At 41.1% G+C, this 27,191-nt stretch overlaps 1 protein-coding gene across 1 annotated transcript in view; it reads left to right on the forward strand.

Moving 5' to 3' along the window:
* Window positions 1–6,898: 6,898 nt before the first annotated feature.
* Window positions 6,899–27,191, forward strand: part of ctnnal1 (catenin (cadherin-associated protein), alpha-like 1) — a 55,477-nt gene continuing 35,184 nt past the window's right edge. Inside the window, exon 1 of the mRNA XM_073462939.1 lies at window positions 6,899–7,251. Coding sequence (XP_073319040.1) covers window positions 7,156–7,251 — 96 coding nt within the window. The 5' untranslated portion in view covers window positions 6,899–7,155. The remainder of the gene's footprint in view (window positions 7,252–27,191) is intronic.

The raw sequence follows: 27,191 nt of genomic DNA on the forward strand, positions 1-27,191 counted from the left end.
AAAGCCGGAGTTGTTGTGGTGTCACTGTAAATGTGGCCGTAGCACAACCGCCACGTGCTAACAAACGTTCCATATCCAGCGGTCGACTGCAAACTTTAATGTTTTAGAAACATTTTCACACAATAAATCATATCTTCATTATTTTACTACATTTTAAATAGGTTTAAATGTCGGTGATAGACAAACAATAAGCGCTTGAACTCACTAAAGTGCACTGGTGATGAATGTCCACTAGGTGGCGGAATACACACACAAATCCAGAGACGATACTTCAAATTAGATGGTCACACGTTTATTTTTGTCACTCTGCAGTTAATTAGCACAATTTAACAGCTCTGTAAAAAGGTAATGATGAGTTGATTGATTAGGCGAGATGCTTTTCTTTAACTTAAAAGGTCAGACAAAACAGAGATGGTGGGTATTTAAAGTTTTGTTTGTAGAGATTTCAGTGGATGGAGGCTGGTCCCTACATTCATTAAAGGATGAGTTCACCCAAAAATGAAAAGTCAGTCATTATGTAATCAATCTCGTGCCATATTTTGGGAGCTTCACAGCATAACAGCAGTGCAGCATTCACCCTAAACATCTGAAGAAGATGGGGACTGGATTTAAAACGTGATAAAACAGACATAAAGTAGCCCAGAGGTCCCAAATTGATTTTAAAAAGATGTTATTTACACTTTTTTTAAGCCCAAATGTTCACTGTGGCAGCTAAGCTAAAAGCATTTGCATGCACAGGGTATGAAGTGGGTGCATGAGGACAGCTTATGTGTCTTTATTATTGTAGGCTGTTTAAGGGTCAACAAGTTCAAGCATATCATAGCAAAGGTGAATGCAAACTTACGCAGGTCTATTTTTTTGCTTGGGTCTAAGGCAGAGGAGAAGCAGACGACACATATATGAACTAAATAACAGAAGACACTTTGCAGTATTTTGTTCCATCAACAATCAAGATGCCACAGTATACACACACCGCTGTGTCGGACTGTATTATCCCCTTGCCAAGCATTGACCGAGGGTGACTGGTCACAGCTGAGCTAGCTGCCAGCCGGACAGCATTGCCTGTTTAAAAAAAAAAAAACGCCCCTGGGTTCTTTAGATTTCAAAGGTTGAGGCGACACTTTTGTCACAAGGAGTTTCCAGGCACCCACTTGACATGATCAGGGGGGAGAAACGTGATGGCATCTGTGAACCCTTGAGACGATATGATAAATGACAATGTAGCAAAGACAAACAGGGATAGAGCCAGATAATATGAGGAAGTGAGAAGGGATGGAGGAGGGGTGGCTGGGTCTATTTTTCTTTTTTAGGCCTGCCTCTGACTGGACTGACTTGTGGTTTATGTGTGTGACAAAGACAGAACAGGCGCACTGTCACCAACACTTGAAGAGAAAATAGATTGTGTTCATCTTGCTATTGTTGTCCCTCCTCACTCAGCCTCAGACAGGATTTAGACAGACTTGGCAGGGTGAGACGACCTCTCTGTGGAGAATGCCCATGCATCTATGGCTCTCATCTCGGGAGTGGCAGCAAGGCAAAAGCTGGGGCGTAGCCAAACAGCTGCGTCTGTGCAAAACATCTCTATTATCTTTGTACCGCTCTGGCTATTCATTCATCATCGTCTCCTGGTGAAATCTCTCCACCTGCTTACACAACGCAGGATTAGTTTGATCAAATTTAACAGGTCATTGCAGGAAAGAGAGAGGAGGTTTATTTAGGAGCGTTCCTGTCCTATTTTGTGTAAGGATAGGCCTTTATGATGAGTTTTCTGAACATGTTTTTGCACCAGGGTGGCAGTTAACTGCTTCTCTTTGCCAGTAATGACGGGGTCATCCAAGGAAAGCAATTTGATTTAGCCCGTGGACACACTCTGCATCGGCTTTGACGCCCTCATTATATGACTACAGCGCTCAACAGATTGAAAGCCATATTCCTGCTAATTAGTTTGCTGCTGGGAGGTCAGATTCTTAACACATACAGTGGCGATATTGTAGTGTATTTATTTATGATTAGTAAATGGCATCTGTGTTCATGTTAGCAAATATAGTGGGTGTTAAATCTGAGATTTGTTTGATTTGTTTGTCTTTAAAATAGTGAAGTCGAGCAGGATCCTGAAACATGATAATGTGATAATCTGTCATGTAATGCCTAAGAGGATCTCCATCTCACTGTGGTATGCTTTAAGTATTTATGAAAGAGGAAAATTAAATGTTTTACAATGTAGATAATATCCTTAAATGTTTTATTCATTCATTTCATTGTGCCATATGTTGGTGCAAGTGCTCAATAACTTAGTGTGCCTGAGGAATTCTGAAGCTTTCTTAGGAGAGTGGATCATAATTTAGGGAATTACCATAATGAACTGGTTGAGGGATGATAGAGAGACATTTTGTTTTTCTTTTAACACTAAAATATTCTTGGGGCATTTAGAGTTTCTTTCTTATTCAATGCCATTTACTCAATCGCCGACAAACAAGCATGTTTTAACTTTGTGGTTGAGACAGGCTAAAAGAAAGCGCATGTAATGACTCTAAACTTATTCGATTACACTTTTAAGATCTCAGGTAATAATAGTATTTAGCAACAGTTCACTGTGAATGCTTTGTCTGAGCTTGAGGTGTAGTGTAAAAAGAAAGTATGCTTGGTATTGTATATAAAAGTGAAAGTTTAAATAATGAAAATAATAAATCTACAAAATGAAATAAGATAAATATGTTCCCTGACATACATTATCTCCTTGAAGGGAATTAAAATCACATTCAAATCTACTGTTTAGTGATTACTAATTGCTGATTTTTCATCATGTTACACCCCCTTTAGAAACTACACTGTAAAATACACTAAATAAACACATTTCTCACATTTTTATATAGCACAAGAACAGGATGATGAATGAACAATGTTCTGGCCTCCCCGTCATCCATTAATACCTCTTAATGGACACCTAATCGAGCATTATCTTGAGAACCCTTTGGGTCAGCTATTAGCCAGAAAGCTAACCTTGGGCTAGCAAGATTCAAAGTCTCATTTTAGATACAGGCTATAATGCATTAATTTAGAACAGTGAACATTCCCACAAGAACTACTTAGTAGTTCCACAGGTGTCTGTATTTAATTGACACCCTGCAGCCAATCAGAATTGAGTACTCACCCAGACTACGGTATCAGATGAAAATACACCATCAAAGACTATAAATATTTTTTAATTCGATTTCTTTAATGTAATGTATGAGTTTCTCTTGTTTTACATGGACACATTTCAATGTTTGGAAGTGACCGATGTGTTGAAACACACAGGTCCCACTTAATGTATCATTTATGTATTACCTGCTGCTATTTCAAACTGCAGAGAACATCTCCGACAAATGAGTCTGCCTTCAACAAAGAAGTTCTGGACGCAATCTGAATGATAATGAGTAAATGTGTGGCATCCGTGATTATGTAACAGCAGAAATGGAGATGCAGAAAAGCCGAGCTTTACTGGGATGTGTGTCTGCATGGCACTTTGCTGCTGCCTGCTTGTGTTTACATGCAATTAAATTAGCCTTGCCCCTGAGGGGTGCCTGCTTGGCAGCAGGAGAGCTGTAAATGACAGATGACCCACGCCTTATTAGCACTGCTGCTTTGGGGTTGTTGTTTTTTTTCATTTGAAGATATTAAAATGTTTGATTTTTATACAGTTTCTAAGTCTGCGGCACGTCTTTTTCGCACTGTGAGCAGTGTCATTTTTCCTGAGCCTGAGTCCATATTAACATGAAAACCTGTAAGCCAGCCAGGTTTAAACTCATCTAACATTATAAATAGTCCTGGACCTTTAAACTGTAAAACTATTCAGGGTTAGTCAGTAAAAACCAGTGTGCGGCCAACTTAAATATGCAACCCGGATACCTCACCTCAGTTTGACCTCTTCTCCTTCACACAGGCCTCTCCGGTCACTGTATCGTTGTGAGAGGACGAGTTCAGCTGCAGGTCTCTGTCAAGGACACGCTAACCTAAAGTGCAAGTATTCCGATCTCAGGCTTATCTCTCCCCTGGAGGCAAATGTTAATGTGTGAATTGTGGTGTGAAAACTATATATATGAAACATAATCTTGTATAAAATATGCATGAAGGGGACCAAGAACACGGTATATGCACACACACACACAAGGTATGCATGAATTGTTTTCTCGAGATCTCAAAATGCAGGGGGGAAAAATCTTTGAACATTCCACCGAAAATCCTTCCTTTGAATCCCAAATTTTCAACCTTCTTATCCAACAGGGAAATATGACTGAGTGCACTCATTTTACATTTTGCAGTGTGCAAAATCACTATCTCTTCAGGCTCAGCAGTTCCTGTCCCAGGAGCTGTACAGCCAGAGAGAAAGAGCAATCCAGAGAGAGAGAAAGAGAAAGAGAAAGAGAGAGAGAGGAGAAGTCAGCACTTCTAAAGCACGGAAAGAGACAGTAGCAGCTGTTAGCAACACAATCACACTATGCATAAGCATCTTTTATTTAATGAGTAATACCCTTGGACTGTGCAGATGAGTATGCACAGAAGGGACTTCCTGCTTGTACGGGTTTTTCAGGCAAATTGTCAAAATGCAATGTGCCTAAAAGAGATTAGAGACAGAGGAGCAATTATTGAATATTCCAGAACAAATGAGATACTATTTAGCAAAACAAGCCTGCTTCACAGCTAGAAATATATGGCACTGACAAAACTCAATGAGAATATGCAAACTATTGTGTTGTTTGGCAGCTATTTGTCTGGATGATAACTAAACTGTTTCCACTGAAATATTACAGGATGTATCATAATGTCTTATCTTCTTCTGCCTCTTGGACTTATCTTCTGTGACCAGTTCTGTGACCAGAATCATTTAAGCCAGCACAAGTTGATACAGCACATTGCGAGTGGCGCTTGTTATCATCTCATCGCTTGGAAGAGAGAGCCTGAGAGCAGATTAACAAAAAAAAACAAACAAACAAAAAACACATATACAGATATTATCTAGTTAGTAGTAGAGCCATTCATCAAAGTGGAACGCAGCCCTGTCTGCTCGCAGCCAAACTGCTTGCATGCCTTTATAATGATGCAGTGTGTGTGTGTGTGGAGTGAAACCTATGTAAACAGGGAGGGTTAAACTAAAGCATAGCTCTGGGGTTTTAAATAAATACTGGCTGGGCTTGAGAGCGCAGACAGCCTTAACACACACACACACACACATGGCCATTGTCTCCACTGCTGACGGAGTGCTAGCCAGCCACCATAGTTGATGATAAAGCAGGCAGCAAAAAGCCCTCGCTAACAGTGCCACAGTGCTTATAAGCCATATCTGCTCTCAGCCATCTGGTGTGTGTGTGTGTAACATTAAGTGTTACTCACCACTCATCATCCAGTGGCTGCACTTGTAAAGTTAGAAATAGCTACTGGAGCCACTTGAGGATACAAAGAATTTGGCAAAAGTTTGGTTGGGCTCAGATCCAGGTGGTGATAAAGAATTTTGAGTCCTATTATGGATACAAGTCACTGGGTCACAAAATAAGAAGAGGGGCGATGTATTGCTCAGATAAAACGGTTGTTCCTCACAGAATAGTTTCCAGACCGTCTGATACAGACAGATGACATAAAGTGACGCTGCCAGATATAGACAAAAGAATGTATTAGGTACAAATTATGGACCTCATGCAGCTGAGGATGCTGGATAGTCTCTTCCCTACACCATAATTATTACATCTAGAAATAACATGCCTGTGAGTCATTGTAACCTCCAAGTCGGTCAGTTTGTCTGAAATAAAATGTCACTGTGCCATTCATCTTAGGCAAAAATGCACCTGTGGGGGAGTTAAACCCATGTGTGCCTTATGCATCACATCATTCTGCCTTAATGAAAAAGTAAAAAAAAACAACAACACATCTAATGTATGTCCAGCAATCCACAACTTCAAACAGTCTAATGGAAATGATGGGTTTTATTGATGGGTTTCATGCGAAGCTTTGGCAGACAGATTTTCAGCACTTTTGAAATCTGTCCCCAGAGGATAATTCTCTTTTAGTTTGATCAGGAAAATCGAGCCAGATCTATGTTGCAGTTTGTCTTAGATATCAAAACAACAGCAGCTGCTCTGTTACATTTTTTGACAACGTTTAACAGCAGTTTTACTGATTTTAACCAAAACCAGATCTGTTTGAGATCATAAACAAACACTTTGGAACCACAGTTCATTTACATTGAGGGCCCCCCTCCTCAGTTTTGGACCCTGGGTGACCTGCATCTGCTCAGATGAGAGTGAATTCTTTCTCCAGACAGACAAAAGGTAAAGTTGGCAACTTTTCTTAAAAAGATAGTCAGCATAGCTGTCCCATGTGGCTCAGTGCAGCTGGGTTTGATTGACATATCTGGTGTGTATTTGGAGAGGATGATAAGGGATTCTCAGGCTCCAGGGGATAATGTGGGATTCTTTGTCTCAGGGATCAAACCAGAGCTGTGCAGCGAGGAAAGCGTCACTCCTCTCTCTCTGGAGGGCCACTGGATGCAAAGTCCTCCAAATCTGCATGGCTGGATAGATTAGATTTTAAATCTAAAACACCTATAGCTTATCATCCAAATTTGCATGAAGGTTTTGCATGAATTTTTAAAATCAAACCTCCCTTTTCTTTTTGCCTAACATCTATCTATCCATCTGTTTTGTTGTTTTGCATTGAGTTAGGCGTAACCGCATCAGATGAATGAACAGGTGGATTAAAATCAAAACTACCATCCGGATTGTGCACAAATGATAAGCTGCACTTTGGGAAAGCCAGGAGCTGCACATTAGCAGTGGAAACCTGGGTGTGTGTGTGTGTGTGTGTGTGTGTGTGCGCGTGTGTGGTTGCCCACAGTGGTGTGCTGCAGTCCGCTTCCCCGCCGCTGTTGAGTAAACTACATGGACATTAGCGGGCGCAGCGGCACAACCACCGAGCCGGAGTGGATTAAAACAGCGTGCGTGTGTGGAGAGCCACTCGATAAACGACTGTGTAACCAATTGCGAAACCCCGGTGTGTGACAGCAAGTCCGTTACAGCAGTTTGCAGCTGCTAAACAGCAGAAAGGGAAAAGGGCTGTGGGTGAACTCAGCGGTGCCGTGCATTGTGTGTTAGGCAGCCAAGGGAGAGCTCGAGCTCGGCGGGAATGGCTTCATCTCCGTGCGGCAACAGTAACTTTGATTCCGGTCTGGAAATCAAAACTCGCTCGGTGGAGCAGACGCTTATTCCTTTAGTTTCGCAGGTGAGTACACCATAAACGTAAAACAACTTGTTCTATTGTTATTTCTGGACCTATTGTACTTTTAAAATAAACCCAACAACAGCCTTGTTCGGACACACGAGGCTAACTTTGACTGGTGTTTACCTGCGTGTGCTACATGTTTCCCTCTCGTGTTGTGTTTAAAGTCCGTCAAGCGTGTGGGGAATTTAATCCAAGTTGTTAGCTGCGTTATAACTACTGTCATTGTTGTAACAAATGTTTAATAATTCATTGCAGACTTGTTACAAGTTGCACACGGGGAAGTATTGAAACAGAGGTTAGCAAAACTTTTATTAATAAATGAGACTAAACACAGATTTTGTTGTCGTTAGGCAGAAGTCAGTATGCTACAGAATTACATAACAGGCTAGGCTGTACTCTAATGTAATCATGGGAGCAATTAAACCAATGTCCAACCAACCACACAAACAAAAAGAACAATATGAAATAGGCTGTTTGTGTTAGAAATCATTTGTTTTTCTGGGAATTCTCCTCACACTTTGACAAAATGCAGCATAAAAGTTTACATTTTTTCCCCCAGAGGTTGTGTTTGTGCTCCCCTATGCCAGTACTGAGCTGCACTGTGACTCCCACTTCTCTAATTGGGCCACTTTGAGGCACGTGTTTTGTTTTTCAATAAACAGAAGAAGATGAAAGACCCACTTAGGGCCACTGCACTCTCTCAACAACTCCCCTCTTGCACACTCGAAAACAGTAGTCCCAGCTTTAAAAGCATCGAGTTTAGGTCAATGAGTTAATTAATGATTTTATTCTTGAGTGTGACAAAGTAGGCTACAAACTCCAAGGCTGTTTTGCGGAGTTTTTAAAAAAAAAAAACCCCACATAATGTCATTTTCGTCTGGTGATTTCCATTTCATTTCCCTTTTATAGAGCTTCTGCTTTTAATGCGACTGTTTCCCAGCATGCCACTTAGGATGGGAGGTTGGTTGCGTCTCCTGAATAGGGAGATGGCCATCAGTCTTGTAAATGCTAACATCCCCTTATTGTGCAGGAGGCTAAAAGGGCCAGAGACCTGTAAATGTTCTGTTGTTTCCACTGGATGAGAGAGGCACCTCACTGGTGGGTTAACAAAGTCTGGACAATGCCACGATGGAAGGTCCCTGACGTGCCCTCCTCCCCCCCGTGAATGCTGAAAGCCTGCTTCCTCCCTCTCATTTGAAAGATATAAGGTCATCCTGTGCTGAATGGACATCTGTTAGGGGACGTGCTTTCTGTAGTCTGTTAATTTTTTGGGTCATTCATACATACAACAAAAAGAAAGTTTTGAAGTTGAAATCCAGGTTAGATTTTTACCTGCAGTTACCCCAAGAATACTTATAGTAAGCACTGCTGTAATATTGTACAAAAGCATACAGTAAATATGCTGTACTCTGCATTACCTTAATAATATTTACGCTGCAGCAAACTTATGGTGCACTCCTGCCCTTTGAGAAAGACTGGCAGAGCTCCAGTCTTTAGCATAAAGGAATGTGCTGTATACCGTTACAACATTCAGCATATTACAGTCCACGGTTGAATAGTGGGCCTCAAGGACAATCTTTCTTAACTTTCTTTTTCTTTTTCTTTTTTTTTTGCTCAGAGTGAGGCATGTCCCCATAGCAACAGAGCGCTGCAATGCTGAAAGAATCAACATTACCAAGGACCGTTATCTCCATATGTTATGTTTTGTTGTTGTTGTCATTGTTGGGATGTCATCAGAAGGACAGTCACTCAGCTGGTGCTGACCGGTACATTAGTTTCACCTGCTGTAAGCACTTTTCATCCACGGGGGTTTCACGCACATGAATCGCTCAGTTACTGCAAATATGCACAAAACATGTTAATAGAGCTGAAATCATTTGTTTTGCAGTTATGAAAATTGAATTATTTTTTATGGCATGAAAGATTGAGCAAAAATTCCAAACATTTTGCGGTTCCAGCTTGTCTTATATAAATATGTGCTGGTTTTCTTCATCTTCTAATATTATTCTTTGGGACTGTTGGCCAGAAACAACTGAGGTTATCGCAATTTCTTGTTTTGGGTGCTGTCATTTAAAAGGAGAAAAACATGTTTTTCCACCTTTTATTCCTTTTTTTAAAAATATTTTGAATAGTGTGATAAGTTAATCAAGTCAAATTTATTATAAGGTGCACCTGAATTATGTGCTGGTGCAACCATTGTGAAAAGTTAGTCTGGAGCCTTGTATTTAATGATCACAACAATTGCTAGTTGCAGCCCTACATGTTTCGAAGTAACTTGATTTCAAACATGGATTTAAAATGATAATATACATTGTTGAATGATTATTGCGTTCATATCCAAAAGTAGATGTGTGTGTTATTGTTTTTGCATTCATGTGTGTGAAACCTGTCTTACTTGTGTATATACCAGTGGTCATTAGAAAGACAGATGTTTAACCAAGCTGTACCACGATTACCTCCTTAATGTGAGTAAGATAATTCAGTTAAGGGGGTTTATGTGACGGTTCTGAGAATCAGTACAGCCTTACATAGGTTGTAATTGAATTATTAGAGTCAGTGTAAATGCACCGACTGTGTGGGCTGTGTTATGTGGCTTTTCCTCTAATGGAGCTTTGTGTGCATGTTTGTATGCATGCTCGTGTGTTGTAAAGGTCATTAGATAACTATCAAGGAGGAAATGAAAAAGCAGTGTCAGTGAGAAAAGCTGGTGTTTGATAAGGTGTCATGTTGTGTGAGCTATCCCCTTCTTTTATTATGTATCTCCTCTCCTCTCCTCTCCTCTCCTCTCCTCTCCTCTCCTCTCCTCTCCTCTCCTCTCCTCTCCTCTCCTCTCCTCTCTGACGTTGATATCCTCAGGCCTCTGTTATCAGCTTCACTCCCACCACGGTGTAATTATAGGCCTGGGAGTATCCCCGCCTTGCACAACATACACAGGCACACAGTCCCACCCACCTCTTCTCTTTTCATGCGTGTATGTTCACCTGTCATACTGAATTCTTTTGCACGCAAGTTTTTGCAATTTAGATTGCACCCAAATGTGTCCTGTTTTTCCAATTGTGGCCACCTGGATGTTTTCTAGCTGCGTCCCCCATCATTTTGACCGTTCACTTCACCATTTTAAAGAAAAAAAGGGCTCTTATTTGATTTAACGGGTCCTTTCTTCTCAGCTAGGAGTCCACTAATGTGCTTTACTTTGTTTTTTCTGCTACACCCATCTCCATACCAATGGACTTGCATTGTGAGGGGCATAGAGAGGGTAATGAATTGCTCCGGTGGTGGTCAAAAATGTAATGGGCAACACACAGAGAGAAGGGGAAACTAAGTGAAAGTGTCTGTGGTTGCGAGTGTCCTATACCTGTGATGTGCTCCATAGCCAGCTGCGAAGGCAATTAGCGATAATCTGGCTGCTTTTTCCCTAAGATTCGACTCCTGTTTTTGAAGTGGTGATTAGTGAAATAACAGTCCTGTTCCTGGGTTTCTATAATTGAGGTGTGTTCCTAGTAAAAACACACCAGCCATGTCCGGGTGCGGACATGGTGGTCCCCAGGCTGACGAGGTGTAAGGGTGTTGTTTGGAGGTAAAGATGTGTGGGAACGAATAAGGTCCAGGGAGTAATATGTGAGACTTTGATCAGATCGGTGAACATTTAAACACTTGTGACACCCTGGCCTTGTGATTACACAGCTATGTGGGTTCCATCATTTTTCTGCAGGGCTGAGCCAGGAGTTTCTTAAAAGATTTTCTACTATAATTGGGCCTGGAAAATCCGTTCTCTGTCCAAGTTTGTTAGCGTCGACTTTGTCATGCTTCCAGGGGTTCTGTGGTGCTTGCAGTTTTCTGATGTGCTAAAAAGGACTGTGGGTAAAAAGAAAGCTTTTCTGATTTCATTTTGCTCACAAACTGGATTCAAATGGCATATTTATTACCCAAACAAAAGCTCAGTGGCAGGTTGGACGGTGCGGTTTGCTCAGAGCGTTTTGTCACATAAATTCCCACATTAAACAAAGCGCTGACAAAAAAGCGCTCCATAAACCACTCCTCACTTAACAGCTCTGTAAGCACAACCATCAGTCTAATTTTCAGCCGTCTTTCTGGAAATATCGGAAATGGAGTTTTATTGAGGTATGAGGCACTATTTCCCTCTTAACGTCTCTGGTCCTGTGGTGGGGTGACATGACAAACGTCCAGGTAGTGAAGTTGTTTTTTATACTGAGACAGAGAGGCATTGCTGTTGCCACCAGCCCTAACAGATCTGCTTCCTCCAGCCGTATGATGATAATGAAGACAAATGGGTCCCTGGCATGAAGGTGAAACCACATGAGGATTACAGTGCGCCACAAGCATGCATGCGCGTGCATACACACTCACAGACCAAAATATACTAACCTCCTGGGTATGAGACAAAATAAGTCTTTATTGTGTGCATTAGTGTGTGTGAAAGGAGGGTGGGGGATTCCAGTGTGGCTTTTGTGTCTTTGTATCTGCATACTTTGGTGTGTGTGATTGTTTGCCCACAGACGACAGAAACTAAATGAAACTGTGGTTCCAGTGTTTGAGGTTTGATGTGTCGTCACCTGCATTTTTTTGGCACTTTATCAGCCTTCAACCCTTTGAGCCTCAACTCAAAACAACAGGGTGTATGATAACACACTATCCGTGCAGGTTGGACGGCCACCACCATTTTTCCTGTTTTGCCATCATCAGTGAAATATTTTGAAAAGTGTCCAAGGTATACAGTAACTCTCATACAAGATCTAGGACTGATACGATCCAGTATCTGTTTTGGGTCCTGATACTGATATAATTCACTTTTTGGATATTGGACTGACATCAGTGATCCATGTACCGATCTGTGTTGATTGCACTCTGAAATTCACTTATGACTCATGTACAGAAATCTACTTACTAGTAGTTGATGATGCATTGCTGTGCACATGATCTGGTCAAGTTTTTCCAAAACTTTAAAGGAGTTGCCGTTGCAATTTGCTCTCCTACACCTGTTTGTATAAGAAGCCTACTTAACTTACAGTTCAAATAAATTACTTTGGAATACATTTAGATTTAATGCATTGTTGTACATTTTTGCATTTTGCTGTTTCAAAGGGGCTCAACGTGACAGCAATTTGTAGAAATTTACATGTATTATCATTTTTTAATGGCCATTTGTGAGCAGATTGTAACGTGATGTGAAAAATGAGACCTTCCCCTCTCTCTCGGTTGCCTGTACAAGTACTGTGGACGACAGTGCAAAGGATGTGACTTTATGCACGTTCTCGAGTGCCTCGTCTCAGAGCCTCTCTCTGCTCCACTGACAGAGAGCAACAGTAGCTGACTTTTGTTAAAACATGGAGTCTGGTAACAGAAACTAACAACAGGCTTTCAGAACAACACAGTCTTTAATAGACCATATTCACACAGCAGCCACTTCAACCACTTATTAACTAATGTTACTGTTTGATTACATCCAGTGCGTTTTCACTTTCTGGCTAAATATGTTCATATTTTACAATTAATTCATGCCTTTCCTATTGCATTGTGTCACACTATCAAACATGTTAATGTTAGCTAGGAAGTGGTTGAATGCTAACGTTAACTGTTGTCTAACGGCAGCTAATGGGTTATCAAAATAGTTGTTGTTGTGGCCGTCGTGTGAATGTGGTCTGTAAGAAGTGCTGTGTAGTTTAATACAGCCTCATGCAACTTTACACATAATACCACCACCGCCAAAAATACAAATAGTATAACTGCTAATAATAATAATCAAGAAAAATGATTTCTGGTTTTGGAATCGCTATAGATATCAGCAGATACCCAAATTCAAGTATCCGAATAAGATCTGTACGAAAGAAAACTGAATTGGTGCATGTCTATCTTGCACTCATTCATTTGACCATACAGTAGTTATTTCTCTTCTCTGTGAGTTTGAGCTTGTGGTTAAGTGTTTGTTTCAGCAGGTCCTATCTAGTTTAAACATCACATATATGAATCACAGTGAGCCTGACTCACATTATTGTTGTGTAAATGAGGATCTGAGGCAGGTTCTCGCTCAGTGGTTGGTAGTATACACAGGCAGTCAACAACCCTGTGTCATCAAATTTAAATGAGATGTGATTCCACTCAACTCCCCCTGTTTTCTATTAAAGTGGTTGCTTTAGTCAGCTAACTTTCCCATTTTGGAGAATTGAGATTCTCTCGTTTGATGAAAAACTCACTCCCCTCAACCTTTTTTTTATCTCTCTGACACACACAAACGTTAACACACGTGTGGTGGCCTTGTATGACCAGTGTTTCCCCTTTGTCCTGCCTCTTACTCCTTTTCTCACTATTGCTGTCAGGGGAGTCATTATAGACTGCTGTTCTCTTTAAGTGCCGATAAAAGGGGTCAGTCTCACGTGTCGATCCATTGACCTCACCCTGGCTAATATACTTCCAGATGAGACAGTTGTGTATTTTTGTGTGTGTGTCTACGTCTATGTGCGTGTGTGAGCGATTGCATGTGTGCACCTGAAACCTCTGAATAACCCAGCCTGAAGGGATCAGTCACCCGGAGAGAACAGCGGAGTTAACTTAATGGTGAAAAAAGCTATCTCACCTCTGCCATTTAAGTTATCTGAAGGCTGTAGCTAATGGTGATAACCGCTTTTAATTGTCTCAAGGAAAGCTTCTGCCTCCAACCAAGACGTATTGCTGTCGCTGGGAGGTTGATAAAGTATTGATTGAGCATCCTTCCCATTATCAGACAGCCTCAGGTCTGGCATTCTGCGTCAACTGAAAATGGAAAGCAATTTCAGGGACCTGTTGTCCATTAAAAAAAGGGTCCTCAAGTGGCTTTCGGTCACGCAGTAGTTCTTGAGAAAACTGTTGATAGTGAGTTCTTATGAAGACTAACCAGGACATTATCAATGTTTTGATATTAAATCTCTCAAATGCGTTTTTTAATTTTGTTATCGCCAAAATGAAATTTAATTCATTAAACAATTCTTCACCATGCTCAGCCTGTTTTGTATCCTCTAAAGCCCGCAAAGGCTATTCGAAACATACTGTAATATTCTTGTTTGTGTCAAGTGGCTGCTTGGCCCATTACCAGCCTGTATTTACAGCATATTCTCAGTTTATGATGATTAGATAGTGGTGAGATGTCTCATCATGAGCGTGAACCACACAGGAAGAGATCTCTATCAGCAGGGATGTGGCGCCTAATGTAGCGTGGTGTTTTGTGTTGTCCAGCCTCACTGGAAGCACCCTGTGGATTGAAAGACAAGGACATACTTATTGGCATTAATTACTCTGTGGTTGCACACAGAGCCCATCTGTGAACTTTAAGGAGAACAGCTCATGAGCTTCCCAGCCTGTCCTTCTGTAGCTGCACATCTGTAATATCTCAATAACAACACATCATTATAAAGGAGGTACCTGATATGATAAGATAAAAACACAGCTATCTGGCCTCCTCCTTAGAGTGCTAAAAGCAGGTACAGACATATAAGGATGGACAGAAACATGAGGCGTTACTGTACATGCTGTCAGCACATAGGAGACTAAGTGTGTACAAGCCCACTTACTGTAATCTTGTAGGCATGTACCCTCCCACTCGTCATGTATTGCCAGAGATATCACACAAGGTATCTATATTGTCTGCTGCCTGGACGACCACAGGTAAACAGATTAGTATTTGGCAGGCAGCTGTTTGTATCCCATTGCCTTTGTGTTGGCGGATTCTTGGCTCGGTGGAGTGATAATTCCAGTCTTAAGCATATGACATTGACTAGGACAGTTGTTCACTGTATGGGGTCTGGGCCTTGCTAGGGCAAGCTCTGTAAATCATGGAGAAGGCAGGAAAGCTTGCCAGTGTGTGAGGTTGTCTTAATTGCAGAAACATGTGTCACAGACAAATTAGGACAACATTTCCCCCGAAAAACCCCCTGTCTGTTATAATGTCAAAAAAAATATTGATTGTGCTATTTTTGAACTCCCATAATGCTTTGGAAGATGTAAACGGGAAGTATAATGTTGCCATTGGCTGTGGTTGAACAGTCAAAAAAATTGTGCACAGTGTCTTTGATGGAAAACGTAATGAGGTCAAGTATAAAGTATTTGTCAGGAGAAGACAACCACGATGCTAAGAGAATCTGACTGATCTAGTGTACTGTCTGCTAAAGAGAGAAGAAAGGAATCATTAAAGCACCTTTTGTTAGCATTTAGAGAATTCGACCAGCTCTCATCGTTGCTGCCAGATACTTCTGGGTCGTTTGACTCAGTTAGGAACCCTCAAAATGATTTGACCTCAGTTGTTGAGACAGTACCATTTTTAGCCTATGTGTAGTTATATTTTGAATAATTTGTACTATTAAAACTATGCTGAATTAGCGACTAACAGTTCCTGATAGTATACCCAAGGATGTACTGACAACTTTCACTACAGTACTTTGATACTGAATAAAACTTAAAACTGTGATGATTTTCAGGCAACTTCTGGATTTGTTGGAGTGTTTTTTCCCCAGTGATTTCTCAGTGGACTTTCGGATATTTATTCATGATGGACATTGGAGATTATGTGACTCTGAATGAATTTAGATGCCAGTTTTGGTAAACTTGCAGTATCTATGTCTCAAAAGATTTAGAACAGCTGGATAGGGATATCTGGACAGAATACTGAAAAGAAACTTTGCTGTTTGTAAATACCGTTCTTTGCTTCAGAGACAAGTATTACATAAATTACTGGATTATAATTATCTAAAGAATTATGCCTTTTAAGGTCACTCGACACAGACGCACATCCCTGACGCACATCTCAAAGCTCTCCTATAGTCATCATGTTTGTTCTTCTCTCCCTCTCCAGCAGCAACATTGCTGACTGTACCACAGAGGAATCCTTCAGTCTGGCTTGTATGTGTTAATTGCTTTCTTCGAGCGTCTTTGAACTTCTCCCCTCTCGATAATGAGTTCTTTTAAAGAGATGGGGTTTGACATGACAGAACAAAGAGAGTGTGAAGGACACAGAGAACACAGAATACCAAACGTTTTCTTATCTTTTCTAATTCTGAATAGGCAGAAATTTGAAATATTTAACGTTTACTATATCACTCCAACCTTCTTCCTATGGTATAACTTACCTTCTCTTCATGAGCATGTAGTATTTTATACTACTTTTCTTGTAAATGTGACTGATGTTGTTTAATTAGCAGTTATCAGAAAAACTGCACTAAAATGCATTGGCAAGTGTGTCACTTTTGACCTTGTGCAACTGTATCAATATCAGAGTGAGGCCATAAAACCTGCAGAGTAAAACCTGAACTGAATACTAGTGATACTGAGTACATGTTGAAATCCTTCACTTTACGATGTGAGTTCAGGGTGTTAGTGTGAGGAAGGATCAGTATGTAAGAAGCTATAGAACCTTGTTTGTATGCCTTCCACCCTTCCTCTGTTGCGCTGCCCAATTTCCTGATTTTGTTTTCCTGTCACGCACCTTACTCTCCTGCTCCTTCGTGCTAAGTTTCTCCCCATCTCTCTCCACTTAGGCCCCTGTTTTCTCACTTTTAATCTCAATCTCTCCAGAGAGTCCAGTGTCCCCGTATCACCTCATTAATTTCGCCACCTGCTGAAAAGCTAGCCACTGGCTACAGGTAGTGAAAAGTTCAGCCTTACCATTTCTCATAGGATCTTTTACCCTTTTTCTTCTGTGCTGTAAACTGAGACATAATCCTCAGCCCTGCACCTTTTCTGAAGAACAGTAATGGGAACGGCATGTAACCAGCTCAGCCAGATTTGGCTGTCCCTTTTCTTTTGACATTCAATACTTTAGAGCGATCAAGATGATGGTATTCTCACCATCCTTTGTCTGACCATCACATATCTTCAGGGGAAATGTTTTTGGAAGCCAATGCAGTGTTGAAAGCACAATCGTCAGAAGATAGGATCTTACACATTGTGAAAAGACTTAGCACCGAGAATAGGAAAAAATCATTTTAACCTGCTGATAAGATTACACAGAGGTGCTACGCTGTTTCTGAACAAACAGGTTTTGTTCTCAAATACAGTGCAGCACAGAGCGATATTTAAAGTAGATGCATTTTCACAGGCTATTTTGAAGTTGTCGTTTCAAATGACAGCTTTCAGTGTCAAACAGCAACTGTGAAGAGAAGACACAGCATTTTAAGATCGTCCCATTTTATAAACCAGTTTCCTTGTAGAGGCTGTTTACCTACAAGCAAACTATTTTATGGTTTGAGTATAAACAAAGATATTTTGCCATTTAAATTGGCCACGAAAAAGTCTATCAACAACAGATTCAGATGATATTTTTCTCCTATTGTCCAAGCCTACTGACGCTTGTCCTTGATCGATAACCTGAAAGTACCCGATACCTATCAGTATGGTGAGGGTGTTCTCATCTTGTCACTGTTTCTGGGTGACTGGAGCTGGTGGGTGACAGCTGGGGGCCAGTCAGCCGGTAAAACACAGCCCAGTGTGGGTGCACTACTTAAACACACTCACAGTGCCGACCCCTATAAATAAGTTAAAGTCACTCACCTTCTATAAATAATGTTCCGGTTGTTCTGGACGTTCTAGCGTGTCTGTTATCTGAAGGGCTGAAAGGAGCTTTGGAGTTGCAGCTGATATGAAAACTTTACTTGTGTTCGAGTGTGAGAATTACTGTTAAGAGTATTTATTATGGGAGGTACTTTATTTTTCTTTTTTTTGGCTTGTGTGTGTGAAGGCTCCTGGTACTGGTGGTTTTAGAGGTTTTAAAAGAGCCCGAATGGAACTTCAAATATGTAGTTATAATGTAGTGAAACCATGGTCCCCAAGCCCCCCCATGAATGTGAGAGAGTCACAACACAGGCCATTATGCAGTCTGAAATCAGGGGGGGCTGCATTCCTGCAACCAGCTCACATTTCGAGCTCCTACAATGTGTATCGTGTGAGTGCTGTCTGAAATTGTGTCTGTATCTTTATAGGAGCATCACGGCTCAGGTCAAAAGTCAGAGTCTCAAAGGGTGAGACCTTTCTGCACTCTATACTGGCTGGTATGCATGAGTTAGTTCCTCTCCCACCCCCGAGGGCTTGAACTTCGCCTCGTTCCGTTTCCCTCACCACTTTCATCAATGAGTCATCCTGCTCAGCCGCTATCCCTCTGCATTGAGGGTTTTGATGTTTGGTTTGACACGATTCATTGATTTATTAATGTTCACTTTTTAAAGTCCCTTTCTTCTCAAATGTCAAACCTTCAAGACCACATTCATAAAACACCATTTTTTCCCTCCCTCTGGATAAGGATTTGTCTTGCTCTGGGGATAGTTTGCATTCATGTTGACTTTCTTCCACACCTGACATCTTATCTTCTCATCTCCTTCCTTTCATCTATAAAAAAAAAAAAAAAACTCCAGTGGCTGAAAACCTGGGAGGGCAGAAATCCTGGAGGTAGTTTTTGAGATTATTTTTTCAGACACTTGTGTTCTTATTTGATTTGGGCTCCAATAGGCGTCTCAGAAACCAAGCCCATTTTTCTTTGTCACTTTGCTTATTCATTTAAGAAAAACAAGCTGTATTATTTCAGAAACAAGCCAGTGCCTTTTTGTCAGGTGTATTAGGTCAGCGTCCTCAAAGCAGCCACTGCAGTCGTTCTTTTTCTGCAGAGCATGCTATCGCTGTGGGAGGCTGTCACAGAGCCTGGTTAAGCCACTTTCACACACTATTCACTGCACACTATTATTTGTCCATTACTTGTAATTACCCATCATGATGACTGATGGAATGTTTTCGAGGCTGAGTTGGCAAGCAGTTAGGATTATCCTGTTGAGGACTTTATATAATTACCCAGTCATTAAACACTGCTCAGTGTGAAGACAACCTGAGGGGGGCGACTCGCCAGTGGCTTGGTTGTTGTGTTCGTACCTCCGGGTTGTGGAGCAGCCTGTCATCGTCACGTTATGTTGCATCCAAGAAAGTGACTCTGGGACAAATGTTTGAGCAATCGCTGTTGCATCATTGAGACTGACTGACTAACACTTTTTAAGAGTTTAGAAATCTCCAACACTGCTATTTTACTCTAGGGTACTGCTTTGTGGGCCTTTTCACACTGGATTGAAAACCAACTGACACCCACGAACATCTGGCTTTTGTCTTCAGTGGGTACATGACTTTTCAGTAGTCATGGGTATTTATCAGCTCTAGTTCTGATGGGCAGTGATGGAAACATGACACCCAGGTGGACATGCTAATTTTCACCCCTTTTCTGGCGCGATTCTATGACGTCTGTTACAGTCACGGATGTTGGTGCGTAAATACTAGCGCTCAAACATTGTTCAGTCTGTGCTGAGTTTGAAAGAGAGACTGAATTAAAAGATATTAACAAAGTAACCACCACATTGTCACTGGCTTTTATGTTGCTTTTGACTATTCCCTGTTTTCTGGTGAGTTTGTGACACTAAACGTGACACACCAGAAAAAAACCTGAAAGGCATTACTCTACTAGTAATGGGAAAGAAGTCAAATGCTTGTTTTTAGCAATTTTACCCACATTTAAAGCAACATTATGTCACTTTTTTTTAACCATAATATAATAGCTTCAAAATCATGTTGATGGTACTGTGTCTTGTAATAGAGTGAATAGTGTCTCTGTCTCAGCCACTCCGCCCCCCTATCACTTTATAACTTCAGTGAGAGGGTAGGATCACAGTGTTACATACATGTTTACTTCAAGATACAAGTTTTCAGGACCTAACATTGTTATGACGTAGTGAGTTTTGTTTGTAGTTAGCACCTACATTACATCTGACAAATTGTTACAGACCTGGGAATTGTGTTTACGATAATGGAGTTGCACTCATCAATTGTGGGGGGCACCAAAGCGCACAAAATGCCAATTTCTAGATAATGTTGCTTTAAAAAACCGCCACAGATATGCACTAATATTGGATTGGACTTTCATCTAAATTATATTAGGTGATGATGGATCTGGCGAGGCTGCGTCGATTTACAGATCCGCCTCTTTGGGTTTTAGACAGGTACTCGTCAATCTTCCCTGGCGGCCAAGGAGATCCATACTGAGATAATTGGAGAGTAGATAGAAAAATACAGTAGAGCCTCATCAGGAACTGGAGTATGCTCTTCTGAAGTGCTTTCATGTAACATTTCAACTACACAAAGAAATCATTGAGGGGGACAATCAAAGTTTGGAGTTAGATAGCAAGAACAAAGTTGGAACAGTCAGTGCTCTGGGCCATATTGTGTTTTTTGGCAGCGTCCAGAGGTCTCATAGAGAGAGATTTGTTCTAGCCTATGTAAATGTTTTTGTTTTTTTTTTCTGTCTTTTGAATGTGTGTTGTCTCACAAGGTGAGAATGATCTTGATTATTTAACTAAACTTGTAGGAGAAAATTGTTTTCATGGATGACTTTGTGGAGCTTGAATACCGTGCACACCGTGTCAGTTATAGTTATTCATTAATTGTAATTTTTTTTGTCTGTTTATGCACATCAACAAAAGGCCATGTCTGTGATCAAAACCTTTTGCTGAAATGTTTGTGTTTGCTTTCTTTGCCTCTTCTCCTCTTGGATTGTAACCCCTTTGCCTTATACAATTATATGAATATTCTGTTACAGACCTGCAAGTCTCATCCAATTTGTGAAACCAAATATGACTTTACTATCCAGGCAAACGCTGTTTAGAAGATATGAAAAGTTCCCCTCAATGTTGTGAGCAGCCAAATCTGATGGAGGGATTGGAGACCTCACATATAGATGCAATATTTAATGTCTCAGTGTTTTTCTGCAGTGTGTTACTTCCTTTGTTTGTGTCCTTGCCAGATTACACAACTACCATATCCTTGTAAAAGATTTATTCCCAGGCAAAAGTATGAAGGAGACGTCTCTACGAAACAACCTGGTCTTCTGTGAGAGAAAGAGCCCAGTGTAGCTTGGAGAAATTAGTAACTGCATACAGTGTACATTTCCAAATGGGTGGGATCTCATCTGCATCACCCTGCTGCCTGGTCCAGAGACATCATTTATATAACGTCCTGGATGTTTTGTGGAAGCTTGCTTAGATCAAAGATGTGCTGTCAGGCTGGCCTTTTTAGTTACAGTATGATAACAGTGAGATCCACATAAAACAGTTCGATACAAGTAAAAAATGTGTGTGTTGCTCCAAGATGTTGTCAGCATCTTGTGTGGTTTTTTTTCTGACGTGATTTGTTGCACACTCCAGGGCTCAGTTCGAGTTTGATTTGCCCGCTGGCTATTTTCAACTAATGGGGTTTCTGAGGCATTACACAATATCTTACATCTGTTTGAGATAAGCTAGTAGATGCATGTTTTGATTGTTTGCTGCCTGCGAACTATTTGTTACAGCGTTAAAAGGAGATGTCGTTAGTGGTATTCAGCTGCTGGCAGATCCCGACCATTCCAGGTGCATTCGCTATTATCACCACCCACACACTAGTAGGAAACAGTTGAGCCCATTCCCAGCATATAGGCTGGAGCTACACTAATGAAATACTTAGGGAAACATATTTGATTTATTGTTTTATTATTTGACAGCAGAATCTCCCCAGTATTGTGTTTTGCTCAAAACAAGAACTGAATAGATCCCTTTCAACTACAGACTTTCAGGTTATCTTGGTAGAATGAAAGCTTTTGAGAATAATGTTTTACACATTATGTTTATGTATACAACATGAATTAAATATTCATTTTTTACACCCACACTGGAAAATTGTTGCCCTGACTATAGAAATGTTAAAAGATAATGTATTTATGCTTGGACCGACAATGTTGTTCTACATAAGAGGTAGTTCAACATCGGGGTAAATACACATCTGCTATCCTCCCGAGAGTGAGATGAAAAGATCGAAAGCACGCTCACGTCTGTGAAACTACAGCTTAGCACAAAGACTGGAAACAGCTAGCCTTGCTTAAAAATCCACCCACCTGCACTTTAACTCACCCAACTTTACATGTTTATGTTGTTCATTTAATCCGTTTAAATTCTTGAAGTCACTCTGCCTGACCAAGAACTTGCAGCACCACTGTTTCGATGGACCATTAGTAACAGTATGAAAATTGGAAAGCTCAGACAGACCATTGTTCCGAAAACAAACACCCATGGCTTCCAAAAATACACACTGTGTTATCATTAACTAATGTACTTATTTTAACCCAAACCATGATATTTTCCCAACCCTCACCAAGTAGTCTTGATGCCTAAACCTAACCAAACCTATTGTGACATGACGACGAAGGTCACCTGACTACAACAATGAAGGTCACCTTCATCCTTTCCTGCAAGTCCAAATACACTTAAGATATTAAGGGCAAAAGACTTCATAGAGCAGATATTTGGAACAATGGACCTTTGGAGCAGTGGGCTTTTGTTTTAGGATTAATTGGCTGTCAGAACAATGGGCTGTCCCTGCCATGAAATAGTCTGGTACATTTATAACCCGTCTGTAAAACTACAACTTTACATTTTTAAACTTTTAGTTTCAGCATGGATTAATCAAGTATGATAAAATGTGTTCATTTGTTAGCTTAAGAGGTGCTGTAAGGTGAATTTGTTAGATTTTAGACTGATATTTCTTTAGATAGATGATAGTCTGAGGCTTTTGATAACTGTCTCTCTGTGCTGTGTTGAATTCAGTATTGGCATTAGATTAATTATTATATTTCTTTTATTCACTACTTGCCCAACAGCAACTGGGTTTTAAAGAGAAGCCAAATCTTTGAACCACAACAGTAGTTTGTGTCATGGGCTGGTGCTCTGCAAACGGTCGAGATCGATCCCCTTCTGCTCCCCTTCCCATCTTAGTTAACCTTGGATTCTGGTTAACAGAGCAACAATTGATCCACAGCCATGTTTTGTTTGTCTACCCCCCAGCAAGGACCAATAAATCAGAGGCCACTCTCACTCACACCGTCTCATCTGGTCTATTCCGGTGTTATTTCTCTTTACTGAAAGAGAGCAGTTTCTTTACCAGCTCTCTCTACAGTACCTTAAAACTTTTAAAGAGACATTTTGCTTCGTTTCCTCTGCAGCTCCTCTCAGCCGTGCCTTCTTTTTTTTTCCATCTTAGCTGTCCACCCTCTTTCCTTATTTACTGTATGCCCTCTGCCGCTCTGCCCGACTATCTCTCCATCACAGCTGTCCGTCTGTTTTTCTCCCAGGTTTGTCATTCTCTCTTATCGGCTCCTGCTAGTTCCTCGAGGCTTCCTGCACCTCATATCAGCCTGACTGATTACACTGTAGATTGTGTGTTACTGTCAGTGCACTAACAAAGCAGGTCAGTGAGGTCCCGTAATATGTTTTGTTACTCGAATGAGTAATACATCCACTCAAATATCAAGTACAACTTTCATGCACACTGAACATTTGAATAAAAGTATATTATGTGTATTACTGATCAAGGATGAAGGGTTTAATTTGATTTCGCTTGTCAAAATTTGTCAAACGGTAAACTACAACTAGCACAGGTCAGAGTGACTCTGGAGAGCTCTCTGCTCAGCACCTTCAGCGGACCCACTTAAGACTTGATAGATTTCCCATTATTTTCAAGACAGCCATGATGGAGCACCAGGTAGCACACAGCCTGTTCTGCTTTCCTTTTAGCTTCTGCTCCCTGAGCGGAAACACAACCCTGCCATGGCACATGAGTGGTAGGCCAGTCTGCTGCCAAGCCCCGGAGATGAATACTTCTCTTCATGTGAAACAATCACAAATATGTAATCTGGAAACTCTGGGCCGTGTTTCCATCCCTGTATTTGGAAATCCGTCTCTGAGAGGTTTCAGAGAGGCTCTGAACGCCTGAACCGTGGCAGAGCACCAAGGATCGATGCCAAGCTGTAATACCAGGCAATAAGTGGGATTATATTTGTCGTTTATTTGACAGTGAATGGTCCCTTGGAAAATATGAGCTGAGTTTATTGGTTTTGTCTACCGCGTGCCAACCTTACAATCTATTCTGTTGTTTCTTCTTGGCTCCTCTGCATACACGTGGGCAGGCGGAGCCGATTGACTGTCAGATTGCTGTAACAAAGAGCCAGCCGCTCTTCACAAGCAGCAGTTTCAGAAGAAGCGACTGGCAGCGCAGTTTCAAAATCTGTTTAAGAAACACAACCAGCATTTGGCTTGCTGTGTTGTGTGATTTATATTCTGTTCAAAGAAGTCTGCTTTTGACATTGTTTTGAAGGCTCAGCCAAAATAAACTTGTGAAGCAAGTCTGCACTGTCAGCATCACATTTTGATTGATAAACTAATTGCTGAATTGGTTTAAATGCTTTGTCCAGTAAAACATATCTGCATTTTTCATTATATTCAAGGGGCTCCTTGGTGAGTCAGCTAATCTGACCAAGCTTGACTTCCTTACACACAAAAAAGTGATGATGCACACTGCAGCAGCACTCGCTGTTGTGCCGTGGTGCGACAAAAAGCCGGAACAGGAGAGAAAGAGTACAGTTTTTGACACGAATTCCGTGCTGTGAGTCATGCGAAGAGCCTGGAGCAAACATTTCAGTCGACTACCCAAAGGTTAGATGCCACCTCAGCTTTAATGGGAAAGTCACGGTCACCTGCAGAGATTTAACTGCAAAGAGCACAGATACGACAGTTTACTTTGCAAATCCTGCTATTCCTTTGACCGTGAAGAAGCAGAGTAGAAGCAGCTGAAATCTCAGTTCTGTACTAAGAATGAAAAGAAGAGTCATTGCTTGAACTGTCTTCATCATCCTTTTTCACTTCTTTAGTCAGATATTTTGTGGCGTTATACAGGAATCAGGAACCATTACTAGTTCAACATTTTGGAGATACTCCTTTCTTGGTGAAAGTTAGATGAGGGGCTAACATGACTCCAGACTCTAACATGTGTACTGTAAATACAGTGTTGCTGTCTGGGTATATTTACAGCCTATTTAATGTAGGCTTACTTACAGTACACCTGCTACAGGTACGTAGCCATTCTGTTGGAAACACTGAAATAAAAGCTACAGCTATATCTTAGCTAAGCATATGGACTGAAAACCGTGTAGACATGAAAGTGGTATCAGTCTTCTCATCCTAATGCCTTAGTCACACTTCATGTCTTTCAAAGTCGTCAGATCACTGTACTGTTCACACCACACAACTTTCAGTCATTGTGGTTTGCATACCACAAGGCAACAGCAACAGAAGTCACACATACTTGGAGGAATCCCCGACGAGTCTATCTGGTCTTCACGCTATGTTTTCTGGCTTGTTGCTGCTCAGGTGGTCTTCCATCTTTCCTTCTCAACTCCTCTCCCCCAGCCTGTGTCTGCATTCATTGACTGTAGTCTGTTGCATGGTTCCCCTATCTGTCCCTGTCAAAACAACATATTTAGCATGCTTGAGATCTTTCAGGATTCTGTGAGGCATCGGTGAGCTCTCAGATTGTGTCTTTAAACTGTTCACATGCAGCGATTGAGCGCCGATTTGGGATTGATCTTGGGGCTTTTGTTGCCAGTCTCCAGAAACTGTTGGTGGGTGGAAAATCAGTGCTACAATCCTGTAGCGTGCAAAGTGTAGCTTCAGAAAGAAAGCAAATAAGGGTGATTCCCAAAATGTTGAATTATTCCTTTAACTATAAAACACTGATACATTGAGAAATGTGGCAGATTTTGTAAAAATGGAAAAAGGGTTTGTTGAAAAATTTTGTTATATTCCTCAAACCAAGGAATTAAGACAAATATTGCTTTAGTATGGAACTCAGATAAAGCATTGACCTTAGTTTCAAATAGTATACCCATCTGGAGTCTCGACTGCACAAGAAAATAATAATATTCAAGTAAATATATATATAGTCATCTATTTCTATTTCTTCAGTAAAGTAAATGGTAAGGGCACAGAGAAGACACTGCCACAGCATGAAAAGCTCGGCACATGTAGGTCTCATGGCCCGGGTGAGCCACCGCCTCGGGGAGCTCTGTATCTGAGGCTGACCCCCACAGTACATTCCTCGATGCATCCCCAGGTACACCTGAGAAGGGGCAGGTGAACAGTTGAGACAGCCGGAGGGAGTTTGACCTGGCAGTCACGTTGTGTTCAGGGCACATCTCTCCTCTCCTTGGTTGACCCCCCCCCTCCCTGACATTCTCTTTGTCTGTCTCCGTCTCCCTCCCTCCCACCTTCTATCCAGAGAATTACGTGAGCAAGAAGGAATGAAAAGCGGTATTGTGCTCTGTTGACTGCAAGCTGTGTGTGTGTGTGTTACTGTGTTTCAGAGGCTGTCTTTTCTCTACTCTAGTGCTATGCAACTATGCAGACATCGCGGCCTTGGCATGCCATGGTGGTCACAGGAGCACAGAACATGCTTCAACCAGTGTCATACTTACCCTCTCTTCTATGTCAGCGTCCAATCTCACCTGCAACACACACAGAGCATGCCTGTACAACATCAGTGGTATGATTTGCTGCTAAAAAGTTGTTTTTCTGAAGACAGAAGTTTAATTACATCATTTGTACATGCACATTAACTGTTTCATTCACTGAATAATGTAGAAAGTGGAACGTAGCCAAGCAAAATCTCTCTGTAAATAAGAAATTGCCTCATAATACTGACTGGAACAGAGCCCAGGACCACAATACTGTCTCCGCTAACATACTAGTTAGACTGCAATGCCTACGTGTGACCCCCTTCTGGCCCCAAGACTTCTTGTGATTGTTCACAGTGAGAATGAAGACATATTTCATCATGTTTCTAACTTGAGTGCCTAAAAATAAAAGAAGTAAAATCTTTTCCCATAGAGAGGAAGACAACAGATTGAGGTCTGTGTTTTCACTGCTTGTGATGTGAAGTTAACAGGCTTTTTTTTAGTCACGAAATGTGACTGGCATGCACTGGCGCTAAGGCTTTGAATTAAATCCTCTATACTCATTTAGTGCCGACAGAAATATTCCTATAACACCAAGCATTGGAAACTATCAAGTACC

The sequence above is a fragment of the Pagrus major genome, chromosome 3, assembly GCF_040436345.1.
Source record: "Pagrus major chromosome 3, Pma_NU_1.0".
Lineage (NCBI taxonomy): Eukaryota > Metazoa > Chordata > Actinopteri > Spariformes > Sparidae > Pagrus > Pagrus major.